The sequence below is a fragment of the Primulina huaijiensis genome, chromosome 5 (genome assembly GCF_012295235.1).
Source record: "Primulina huaijiensis isolate GDHJ02 chromosome 5, ASM1229523v2, whole genome shotgun sequence".
Taxonomy (NCBI): domain Eukaryota; kingdom Viridiplantae; phylum Streptophyta; class Magnoliopsida; order Lamiales; family Gesneriaceae; genus Primulina; species Primulina huaijiensis.
The window spans coordinates 6,373,776-6,387,410 of record NC_133310.1 but is presented as its reverse complement, the minus strand read 5'-3'; the positions used below and the strand labels follow the sequence as shown (position 1 = coordinate 6,387,410).

The 13,635-nt window shown below is 34.6% G+C and overlaps 1 protein-coding gene across 1 annotated transcript; it reads right to left on the bottom strand.

The window, feature by feature from the left end:
• Window positions 1–6,678: 6,678 nt before the first annotated feature.
• On the bottom strand, window positions 6,679–9,591 carry LOC140977842 (metacaspase-1-like). The gene is made up of 5 exons (XM_073442575.1): window positions 9,107–9,591; window positions 7,756–8,086; window positions 7,356–7,476; window positions 7,046–7,255; window positions 6,679–6,889 (listed from the first exon to the last, which is right to left on the bottom strand). Exons 1-5 carry the CDS (start codon window positions 9,504–9,506, stop codon window positions 6,830–6,832), a joined length of 1,122 nt encoding a protein of 373 aa, XP_073298676.1. The 5' UTR covers window positions 9,507–9,591; the 3' UTR covers window positions 6,679–6,829.
• Window positions 9,592–13,635: the final 4,044 nt, after the last annotated feature.

The window sequence follows — 13,635 nt, the reverse complement described above, 5'->3', positions numbered from 1 at the left end:
ATCATTCCCAATGAGTAGGATGTCATCAACATAAAGTATAAGGAATGTCACTGCACTCCCACTAACTTTCTTGTACACACATGGTTCCTCGGGATTCTTAGCAAAACCAAACTCTTTGATTGTGCTATCAAATCTGAGGTTCCAACTCCTTGACGCCTGCTTGAGACCATATATAGATCTCTGAAGTTTGCATACCTTATGCTCACTTCCTACTGATGTGTATCCCTCAGGTTGAGACATATAAATTTCTTCTTTGATGTCTCCATTGAGAAATGCAGTCTTTACATCCATTTTCCATATCTCATAGTCATACCATGCTGCTATGGCTAGTAGTATTCTAATGGACTTAAACATAGCTACTGGTGAAAAAGTTTCCTCATAGTCAATTCCTTGCCTTTGAGTATAACCTTTTGCAACCAGTCTTGCTTTGAAGGTCACTACCTTCCCATCCGCCCCAAGCTTTCTTTTGTAGATCCATTTGCATCCTATGGGAACGATTCCCTCAGGTGGATCCACTAATGTCCAGACTTGGTTTGAATACATTGAGTCCATTTCTGACTGCATGGCTTCAAGCCATTTGGATGAATCAGTATCAGATATTGCTTCCTTAAAGTTCATTGGATCACATCCAACACAAGGCTCATCATGACCTTGTTCATGAAGAAGTGTATATCTTGCAGGTGGTCTAATAACCCTATCAGACCTTCTAGGAGCTTGTACTTCAACTACTGGTTGTTGGGAAATGGGTTCAACTTCTATAGTTGAGGGAGTTTCTTGAATTTCTTGAAGTTCTATCATCTTGCTTTTTCTATCTAATAGAAATTCCTTTTCCAAAAAGGTGGCATTTCTCGAAACAAACACTTTTGCCTCATTAGGATGATAGAAAAAATATCCAACAGAATTCTTTGGATATCCTACAAAGTAGCACAAAGTGGATCTGCTATCCAATTTGTCTCCCACTGTCTACTTCACATAAGCAGGACATCCCCATATTCTCAAGTAATAATATTTGGGAGGTTTTCCCATCCATATCTCATATGGTGTTTTATCCACTGCTTTGGTATGGACATTATTCAACAACATTGCCGCAGTTTCAAGCGCAAAGCCCCAAAACGATGTAGGCAATTCAGCGAATCCCATCATAGATCGAACCATGTCCATCAAAGTTCGATTTCGACGTTCAGAAACACCATTCAATTGTGGTGTTGCTGGAGGAGTCCACTGTGAGAGAATCTCATTCTCTTTTAGATAACCCAAAAATTCAGTACTCAAGTATTCTCCACCTCGATCAGATCGAAGTGCTTTAATACTTCTTTGTAGCTGATTTTCTACTTCAGATCTGAATTCTTTGAACTTTTCAAACGCTTCAGATTTGTATTTCATCAAATAAACGTACCCATACCTCGAATGATCATCAGTAAAGGTAATGAAGTAGTAATGCCCAAATTTTGTGCTAACACTTAGCGGGCCACAAACGTCCGTGTGGATCAAATCCAGTAGACCATGTGCACGTTCCACGTTTCTACTGAATGGAGTTTTAGTCATTTTTCCTTTTAGACAGGACTCACAAGTTGGTAGAGAATTTATGTCTGACAGGTCAAACATGCCTTCTCCCACTAGCTTATGCATCCTTCTTTGGGAAATATGACCTAGTCTAGCGTGCCATATTTGTGCGGGATTTGGATCTTCTATTTTTCTTTTGTTTGTTGTTGTTTTCGTACGCGCTTGGATATTGTTCAACGGAATATCTTTTAATTTTAAGTTATAGAGATCGTTTGTTAATTCTTCAGTTCCAATCAAACATTCATTCTTGTATAAATTGCAAACACCTTTAGCAAAAACACAAGAATAAACATCTCTATCAAGCATAGAAATAGAAATAATGTTTTTAACCAATTCGGGAACAAATAAAACATCTCTCAAAAACAACTTAAAACTATTGTCCAAAATTAAAGTAACGTCTCCAATGGCAGTGGCAGCAACTCTTGCTCCATTTCCCAGTCTTAGAAAGGTCTCACCATCTCTAAGCCTCTTGCTTCTTCCCATCACCTGCAACTCATTGCATAGATGAGAACCACATCCGGTATCCAATACGCAAGAAGATGAATTAATAGAAACATTAACTTCAATATAAAACATACCATGGCCAGAACGCTTCTGGGCAAGATACTCCGCGCAATTACGCCTCCAATGTCCAGGCTTGTTGCAGTGGAAACAGATTTGTTCTGACTTGTCAGGCTTTGTGGGCCCCGGATTTGGTTTCTTGTATGGCTTCTTGTTTGGCTTGTTCTTCTTTAGAGGGGCAGAACGTTTCTTGTCTTTATTTGGGACTCCCTTTTTCGTACCATACGAAGAACCCACCAGAAGAACAGGCTTTTCCTTTTTAATTGTTGCCTCATAATTAGTGAGCATATTGACCAACTCTTCAAGGGTGGCCTCAAGCTTATTCATATTAAAATTAACCACAAATCCATCGAACGAGGCAGGTAAAGACAGCAATAGAATATCAGTCGAGTGCTCACTAGGCATAACCAAGTCGAGTCCCACCAACTTCTCGATGAGCCCAATCATCCTAACACCATGTTCATGGACCGAAGCCCCGTCTCGCAAGCGTGTAGTCATGAGTTCTTTAACAGTAGCATGTCTCTCTGAACGAGTTTGTACAGCATACAATTCTTTCAGATGAAGGTGAATGTCAGCAGCATTCACCGCCTCCTCGAACCTTCTCTGAAGTTCATTCGACATAGAAGCCAACATGTAGCTCTTAGCCTGAAGATCATGGTCCCACCATTTCTCAAGCTTAGCTAACTCAGTCCTACTGATATCAGGAGATGCCTCCTTTGGTGGCTTCTTATCAAGCACATACGCAATCTTCTCGAAGTTCAGAACAATCTTTAAATTTCAGAACCAGTCGTGATAGTTAGGGCCAGTCAATTTGTTTTGATCGAGAATGATTGAGAGCGGGTTACGAGTAGACATCGTAAATATACTGAAAATGAAACCAGATAATAGTTACTGATAATTTTAAAATAATTCTAAGATATAAAATATGGATTTTCATTTTATAAATTTCCCTCCCACTATTTTGACATTTCCACCACCCTCTGATGAAAAAGGGAAATCGTATTTCCTTAGTAGACACGTAGAGTCCAATTAGCCAATTATAATCCCGAATATCAGCCAATTATAATTTCTCAAAGGTAGAATCCAATTGCATCCCTATGCAACCTCCGCGTGTTTTGCATCATGTTTAATAAGGACCCAATAATATGACGTCGTTTATTTTCACGTGTCAAACCAACCCATCAATATTGAATTATAGTAGACGGTCGCCATGAGTTCCCCCAATAATATGAGCCGAAGTCATGGGAGTTCCACTCAATTCACATCATATATCCGTCCAGTGGAAGTCACATCTTTCCGACGTCCAGGCCTCCCCAATAATATGGGCCAGACACTGTCCGCGGGTAGCGATCAACATGCAACCACGGTTGATGGAAGACAAGGAAAAATTAAACTCTTTTAATTTTTACTTTTTCGGTTTGATATAAATTTTGAATCTTATTCAAAATGAGGGATTTTAATTTTAAAATTGTCTCATCATTTTAATTTTAAAAACGCGTGCCATGAGTTTGTATGTTTGCCGGATTCATGCAACTATATTATTTAATAAAATACATACATGCATACTACTATATATCACATATATCATAATATGACATTCAACAAGAAATAAGGATGATCGATCGCCAACACTATCAGATCCATGTGAGCCATACATGGATCCAGGTCCAAACCTAGGTGAATGCAGGGATGCAAATGCAACTTATTACAAAAGCTTCCAATATTTTACATGTCTTCATCTTGTGCATCGGGTCCACCATCTTCCAGTCTTGATCTCCCACTATTTCTAATGATTACATTTAAATAACCATGGCACATAAGGGATACATCTCATGGAGGTGGGAACAGGCCATAAACCAGGCCCACTTTAATAATATCAAATATTAACAAAATGAATAAAAACAGTAAAATATCCTAACATACACCTAACACATTGGTCAAGGCTCTCGATCATCCTTCATGCATTTAATATCAAATATTAACATCAATTAATTAAACAAATTTAATTAACTGATAAATCATATCTAATAATTTTATCACTAACCACCACAATTATTAAAGAATTTAATAAATTAAATAAACACCTTTATTTAATTTCCAATTAAATCAATAATAATTGATTTCTTGTAAAAACTCATTTTTACCATAAATAATTAAAATCATATTCTAATTATTTATTTTACAAGAAAATTATTAATTTTAAAAATTAATTTTCAAAATAAAAATTGAATCAATTTTCAAAAATATCAATTTTGCCCAAAAATTTGAAAAATCAGAAAATTGCACCCTAGGCCCAAACAGTTCAAGCCCATCATCCAGCACGCTTCCCGAGACGATCCCGGGCAGCCGCCCTCGCTGCCCGACCGCTGCCCGAACGTTTCGGGCAGTGGCGGCACCCCTGTGCGCGCAGGCGCGCACAGGCGAGCGCTGGCGCACGCTGCGCGCTGCCGTGCGCGTCCCTGCGCGCACAAACTGCCCGGAACAGTTCCGGGCAGATTAAAAAAATTTTTTTTTTGTTTTCTAAAAAAATAATTTTGATGGTGCATCTATTTTCTGATAATTTTTTTGTATGGTTAGAAATAAATTATTCAATATCAAAACCATACGATTTAGAAAAAACCTTGGCTCTGATACCACTGTTGGATCTCGGTTTTCTACGTGCCCAAACGCAGCGGAAGTTTAAAATTTTTATTTTATTTTGAAAACAAAATAATTCTTTTGGACATTCGTATGATTTTCAGGAATTAAACATGCATAGGATGTTTAAAATTATACCTTTGTGAATTAAATCACTGGACTCTAACTAATCCGGTATAAACGGATTAGCTCTTGTTGATTCCCTACGAATTTAGATCATACAGTGTTTACAAACGAGTTTCAACATCGAATTACGATTCATTTGTATTAAAGTATAATCAAGGTCTTTATCTATGTTTGATAACATGGGTATACAGATAAAGAAATAACAAACCATAAAATAATGAATTATATTAAAATAAAGATTGTTAATTACAACTGAGTCAATAAAATCCCTAGCCATAAGTTGGCTTGCAGGGCATCTACTCTAACAGACATCTCATCGGGGCCTGTGAATTTTTATTAATTGTTCTTTTTGTGAATTTCCATCCTATTTTGCACACTTCCTGAGTTATGCTGAAGCAAACAAAATTTTGGTACCCAAATTCCAAGGGGAGATACATTAATTTGCTCTGCTCTCGAATCCACGATTCAACTGTTATCTCAATTTATAAATAAGCAATTCTTGGAAAGATATTCCATAATTTAAATTGTCTGGCCTTTCATCAAAGAAGCTATTGGAAACAAAATTCAAATATGAGAATGGACTTGAAGAAATGTTTGATGGAGCGATTGAATCTTGCAAACAAAAAGGCCCTCTCTAGTTTTATGATTTATCTCTTTCTTTCTCTCTTTCTATATACATATATTATGATAAATATATGTTTTAAGATTATATCGTTTACGATTAATTAGACGGTTCTTCATGTTACAACAAAAATATAAATGTTATTGTCGCTTTTTTCGTCTGTTCCAATGCTACCCAATTGTTCCATATATGCATAGAGATTTTCTTTTATTTCATATTGACAAATACAATTATTATCTTATTCATTCTTGTTGCACATATGGACTTGGACAATCCTCCCCCCTCGAGTTAGCTTTTGGGGTTGAGTTAGGTCCAAGTTCCAATTTTAACATGGTATCAGAGCTCAGGTTCCACCGTAATGTGTTGGACCTCCTATAGTTAGGCCACCCATTCTACCCATAATTGGGTCATTTGTAAACTCCACGCTCCAGATGTTCATTCCTGGGCGTGAGGAGGGTGTGTTAGTTGTCCCACATCGGTTGGGTAAAATGTCTGGATGTTGCATATATGGACTTGGACAATCCTCCCCCTCGAGCTAGCTTTTGGGGTTGAGTAAGGTCCAAGTTCCATTCTTAACAATTCTATATTTTTAGTACAAGAATAAGAATTATTCTATATTTAAGTAATGAAAGCTAAGCTTTTTATTTTAAAAAAACATTTTGGAAGAATGATTTGCGAATAAATATATGATTGTGATCAAATAGATTTTTTGGATGTGAGAAGTTTGTATGATGGTTTCTAGATAAATTGCCTTTTCCATTGATTTTTTGGATATAAAATAATGTAAAGTGATTTTTTATTTAAATTTTCTCCTCTTTTCTATTTTTCATGATTTTATTTAAATTATAAACTCAAATACAGGTTGAGGTGATGAAACCTTTGAAAACTTACTGATAACAGAGCGTGGATGCGTAAAGACGATGAAGGGAAAATACAGATATTGATTTTTATTTTTTATGAAAATATGTAAATATATATTCTGTATTTATATTTAATTAATAATGGATAGTATTACTCTTTTTCAAATAGTATTATTTTTTATGCTAAAAGTATTATTTTTTATTGTGAATATCGGTAGGGTTGACCGTCTCACAGATAAAGATTCGTAAGACCGTCTCATAAGACAGCTTACTCAAAAACAAAAGATTAAAGGATAAAGAGTACCCGATTTAACTTATTCTTGTAAAGTACAAAATAAAAAAAATTTAAAAGTTGGGAAAAATAAAGTTCCGGATAACTGAAAAACAGAGAAAATAAAGAGGAGAAAAGTTTCAGGAATGGACACAATTCGTATGATTTAAGGCTGGCTGAGGAAAAATCTCACAGTGAAAATGACTTTGCGTAGACATCAAACTGTTCATTGGCACTAAGCTGTGGTTCCTGCGAACAACATAATCAAAACAAAAAAATAATCGATTTAAAGCCCAACATAATTTTTTGTTTTGACTAGATATCATTTGTCGTCTCATTTCACGAATAAAGTAGTATGTTGAATTGCATGCGTTCGTCAAGCCCCGCAAACATAAGGTTACATACCTGCGTGAGTCCAATACTAGGCGCACTCGCGCCAGTTAAGATCATCGAAAGTAGACTCGTCGTGGAACCTCCTCCCAGTTCACTGTCGGTTCTCCGAATAGTAGACCTCATGGCGGTTAAAATACTCCCATACGTAGCACCTTGTCCTCGTTCGATTGCTTGGATGAAAGCAAATGTCATTACACCCGTAGAGGCCACTTTTGATAGTAACTACATATTGTTCCAAATTTGTGTCAATTTTAACATCATACGTAGTTTCACAAGTTCAGAAGCAAAGTATTAGAAACCCAAGTTTGTGATGGGAGCTTACGGCTGTATCCGCGGAGGTTTGATCATCATCACAACCGCTAAACGAAATGGCATCGCCTCCGCTGGTGCCTTTCCATGTCCCGTTTCCTGGGCGATGGTCTTCCCACGTGTAACGCCCATTCCTGCGCAGATCGAGGATTTATGATAGCGTGAACCAGGGGTGAAGGTGAACCTACTGAAGCTCGAATTTGATTGATCCAACAGTCCATTGTTAGCAATTTTTACTCAAACCTCTATAAGATCTAAGCTATGTAACTATGATACTCATGATTAAATATCATAATCTTGAAAATAAATAAGCAGGAAACCTAAGAATTGAAGAAAGAGGCATTATCAGTACTATGCTTTTGGTAGAGCATATATGATAAGGTAGCTAGAAATAAAAAGTTCAAATCACCAACCTGTCCATTCTACAAAGATAGGGAAGATCCAGCACCGTCCCGCTATGGCACGAATCTATGATCGCGTGAAGTTTGACACCCCGAGGAAGCGGGCGGACTAGTGTTGCATTAACTTCATTGTCAACAATTGATCCCTGGATCTCGAAATCCAAAGGGCAGAGCGTCTCATCGTATCCATCGAGTTCGTCTCCTGTGTAATTCCTCTGCTGGCCACCATGTCCAGAGTAATGGAACACGAGTGAATCCCCTGGTTGGCAGCCTTGGACCAGCCAAAACATGGCCATCCGAATGTTGTGTTTTGTTGGGATTCTTGTTGGATCAGTTTCCTCTTCTGAAATATATATGGCATGAAATCAGATTTAGTAGTTCACAAGTTAAAACTTGTAGGCTTCATTCAGATTTCAAAATTATGTGAATAACTCCAGCAATTGGGATTCTAAAATGCCTTGGTTTAGTAATAAAAGCTTTATAATTGAAGATGATGAACTTGACAAAACAACTATGTTTATGAGGTTGTATTTGGGTCGAAGGATCTCAGATATATATTTGTAGTTTTCGAGAAGTCATTTGAAATTCGTTCTACTTTGTGTAATTAACATGTAAATAATTATAGTATAAATTTAAGATTTAATCTATAATTTCATTGTTAACAATAAAACTATAATAAAAATTCATGGATTTTAAGTTCATCCAACCAAACCCAACCTGAGTTGGATGTGTTTGAAGGATTTTGGAATCCAAATTCATCAAATATTTCCATTTAAATGAAGTCGTGATGGATTTCAATTCTCACCAATAGCGTAATATTTATTTGATAACTCAAACCATTAAATGGGTTGACCATAACACGGAATGGAACTCTGCCAACTTACACGTGAGAAATTCATTCATATATTCCACAAAATATATATAATTTTGTGTTTAATAATTCTAAATATTTCTCCACCAAATATCATATATAATTACCAGATTTTTATAATATAATTCAAAGATTCTTGAAATTCTACGCATGATTCACATTAACATGTTCCAAAATATAGACTGAAAAATAAATCTAGAGATCGAGTATTCGTTTCTCCATCTCACAAATCACTAGTTGAACCCGAGTGATGTTTCTTTATCAAACCGAACTCGAGCTCGAATATAAAGTTTATATATATCAGTTTAATGACTTGTTCCAAGTCTTCCAACTACCAATATTTCTCATGGCAAGTGGATATAAGCATATACAGTTGGATGCTTAAACTTTGCTTATTCAAAAGTTGACTTGAAGAAAGTTAACCTCGCTGATCCGGATTAAGATCGAGATAGAACACGGCCGAATTCTGAGGAAATAAAGATAATATATTACCTGTAAGCATGATAATGGAGGATTCGGGGAACATGAACTTGGAGACCAGCAAATGTTTCATGCATTTGGCGTCGTTAATGCATCCCTTAAGCTCGCTCTTCGTATTTTTGTAAGCAATTCCGATGATCACCGCCTTCTTCGTGCCATGGACTGGCGGGGGAGGGCCTGGTGGAGCGTGGAAGTATGGCGACGGTGGGGGTGGTTGAAGAGGGTAGTAGTTGTGGTAGCCGTTGACAGAGGGGGTGTTTTGGAGATAGGATTGCGCCGGAGCTTGTGGGGCGAGGCGAGGTTGTCCGGATATTTGTGTGATGGCCTGGCAGATGGCGCAGCGGATGGAGGTAGCGCCCGGCGGTAGCTGGAGCGGCGTGCGGCAGTTGGAGCAGTTCACTAGCATTAACATTTTTATTGGCTTGATGGAGAAATGGGAGTGAAATTACACACAAATTGAATGTATTTACGTACGCGTGAAAGGGGAATGGAAAGGCAAAGGGAAAGACCAGGTCAATTCAATTGTGAACGGTGGAATTCAGTTAAAAATGCATAGGAAAATGACTTAAAATCTGTTCCATTTTACAAATTTTCATGCCCTTGTTTTAAAAAATTTGAAGTGTTCGTTTGTAATGATTGTATTTTGATCCAACCCCGCTCCACTCCTGGTCCGGAGACATGAGTAGGTCTCTTGTGAGACGATCTCACAAATCTTTATCTGTGACACGGATCAACCCTACCGATATTTACAATAAAAGTAATATTTTTTCATAAATGACCCAAATAAGATATTCGTCTCACAAAATACGACTCGTGAGACAGTCTCACACAAGTTTTTGTCATAGTTGAGATTTTTGAGTTCGATCCAGGCGATAAAAAAAAAAAAAAACTTCACCGGATCAGATTAGTTTTAATGTGTATTTAAAATTGATTAACTTTGTATAATATACTACTATCAAAAATTATATAAGGATTGGTTGTTAAACTAAAGGAAAATTATTTAAGATTCTTACTTTGAAAAAATAGGCAATGTAAAAATCGAAAAATATGACTTAATAGATTATACATTGAAAATAAATTGTCCGATAAACTTCACCTCTATTCCACAAGGTTGCAATTATGTCTGACAAAAAAAAATCTTATAAATTTGATCAAAGCAGAAATTATATTTTGAATGTGTTATAGATTTTATTGTCATGTATTAAATATTTTTTAAAAAAAAAACAAGTTTTACTTAATTATGAATATATTGATAATGGGGAGTGGATCCCCTACAATGGGAATGCCCACAGTAGGGAATGATGTGACAAAAAAAAATTTTAAATAGTTTTTTTTATATTTATTTTAATTTTTTTTAGTTTTAATTTTATTTTTTTTGAGTTTTTTGTTTTCATCTTTCTTTTACTCTCTCAAATTTTCATTTTTAGTCTTGTTTAAAATATATTATAATTTTTTCTTTTGTCATTTTTGGACTTTATGTTTCTCCTTTTTTTTTTCTCGTTTATTTTGATAATAAAACATATTAATGTACCGTTCCCACAGTAGAGGATGATGTGACCAAAAAAAAATTAATTTCAAAATTGCTTTTACTGTGTGCATCTTCACAAGAGAGACTGTGATGTCGTTTTAAGGCCACAATTATAATATTCTATTCTTTTTTTTGGTCTTTTTATATATTTTAATTAATAATTTCTTTTAATTTTTTTCCTTTTTTCTTTTTTGACCTTTTGTGTATACATTCTAAATTTTTAAAAAGTATTTTCTATTTTCTTTTTATCTTGTCAATTTTTATTGTATCGTTTTTTCTTGTTATAATTTATACTTAGCTTATATACTATATGCTAATGTACCAACTGATTAAATATGTCATAAAAAATTATATATATTATTTTCAAAATAAATAAATTAGGTAGTCAAAAAATTAGAAAAGAATTGAACATGTAAATGATCAAGAAAATAGAAATTTTTATATCGAAGTCCTCTCCTCCCTTATTGTAATTTTTGTAAAAAAATTAACTATGAAAAAAAAAGAGAAAATGGACGAATCAAGCGTGTGAAAAGAACTAAAATTGAAACATAAATATGTTTTACTTTCAAAACAAACGAGATAAACAAAATGTGAAAAAAGAAAGAAAGAAGGAAACAAAAAAGTCCAAAAATGCCAAAAGAAAAAATTATAATATATTTTAAACAATACTAAAATTAAAAATTTGAGAGTGAGTAAAAGAAAGATGAAAATAAAAAGCTCAAAAAAAAATTTAAAACAAAAAAAATTAAAATAAACATAAAAAAACTTTTTTTAAATTTTTTTTGCCACATCATTTCCTACTGTGGGCACCCCACAGTAGGGGATCCATTCCCATTGATAATGTGATTATTTAAAGACTCGTAATTTTTCCGAGTAATAAATTGACTTTGAATCTTGTAATAGACAACTACGAAAAGAGTAGTCAATTAAAATAATTATAACAATCATTAAGTGTTAGGAAACTAAATGGATTGGGCTTAAATAATTTAGATGATGAAATTGTAATGGTCTTCAATGGGTAGGGCTATGGATTACGTGGGAGAAGGGGATATATTATGAGGAGTGGTGAATTTGTTATTCGATCGTCATATTTTCTTTGATAGAATTTTTGTTAGGTTAGACGTATATGACTGAGATTAATATTGATATTAGTGACTTTTTGGAAAGTTCTCGTGCGTCAAACTTTTAATGTTGTGTCGACTCATCTGGTTGGCTAGATGACCCACAAAAAAGCGACGCTAGATCTTAACGGATAATATTGTTCCTGTTGAAGAGAGAGCTAGTGTAACATCCCATATTTGACAATTGTCTGTACCAAGACGGATCTTTCCAGCGTGCTTATATCCTCACTCACACACACCCTATGAAACTTCCCAGGGGCCACCCATCTCAGAATTGCCTCAAGTCAAGCACACTTAACTTTGTAGTTCTTATGTGAAGAGCTACCGAAAAGAAATGCACATTCATGATATGAGTAGTATATATCAAATCGTTTAAGCCCTGTTCAACTGCACAGTCTCATACCTGAACAGTTTCGGAATCCCTCTCCTTCCGGCGTAAGATCGTTTCATTCATATTCCTTTCGCCTAAAAGCCTGTCAGGAGCCGCTCATTGTCCGTACAATCTCATGGCACCGACGATCACTCCGTCCTCTCCGACCCCTGCCTCACAGCTAGTGCTCAAAATTGAAGATAAACCCAGAGAACTTTGCTAGTTGATTACAATAGAAAATATGGTAAATGAATAACAACTTCCTCACTCCTCACCATATCCCCTCTCCCACGTGATCCCTAGACTCGACCCATTGGAACCCATTACAATTCCATCCTCTAAATTATTTATACCCAATCTATTTAGTTTTTCGAACATAAAGACAACACACTAAGATTGGAAATTTATAATATAGAGAACCAACATCACAAAATGACAAATGTTTAGGACTAAAATTATAATTTTTTTTAATAAAATTGTAATTCTTTTCCTAAGAACGTGCAAAGAAGTTGAAGGATATATTAGATTAATGGTGTTTTGAAAGCATCTATCAAAAAATTGAATTTTGATCCCTTCGACTTTTTAATAGTTTTATGTATTTTTTTACCGATAAAGATGATGTTTTTTAAAATATTAATTTAAATTTGGAAAATTTTCCTTTATATCGATGGTGATTATACATGAACTTGTTTTTCAAAAATTCAAAAACGTAAAAAAAAAGTGTGTGCATTTTATTGTGCTCAAACGAGTGAATTTAGACACAAATTTTGCGTTGTCCACGCCATTTTCTTGTTAAAAGAGTATATTTTTTTCTAAAAAAAAAATATTTAAACGGAGAAATTGTTTTAAAAAAATGTATTTAAAAAACTTTTAAACCTCTCTTATTCATTATTATAACTAGTGCATTGGCGCACGGGTTGTTTGCTTGTACAATAATTTTTGATAATTTATTTAGTTTAAATTTAAATGAGGATCAAAATATAATTATAAAAAATAGTGAGGGACTATAATGCAATTTTGATATATGAATTAAAAAATAAATAGAAAAAAGAAAAAAATAAAAAAAACCAAGTAGGAATTGAGCCTACAACTTAATGCATAAAAAAAAAATTTATCCGCTGAACTAAATATGGCTTGCATTAAAATCTTAATACTTTATTAATATATATAATTATTAAAATACACCATGACACCAAAAATTAGTTATTCTAAGTGTCTCAGACATAATAATATACTAGCCACCGAGGCACACGCGTTGCGTGTGTCATGAATATATGAGGTTAATTTATTAAACATTCGTGATTTTACAACACGATGAGAGTAGAAAAATTTGTACTTCATCCATGAAAAGCAAGGAATTACAAAGCTTAAATAAATATGTCAAACTCAATTTGTTACCTCTCATGATATATGTGTTTATCATAAAAAATAATATTCTTTTGAATCAGTAATATCATATCATGAGAAATAATGATTAAATTGAATGTAAAAGAAGTAAAAAAAATAGTAAAAAAATTGTCTA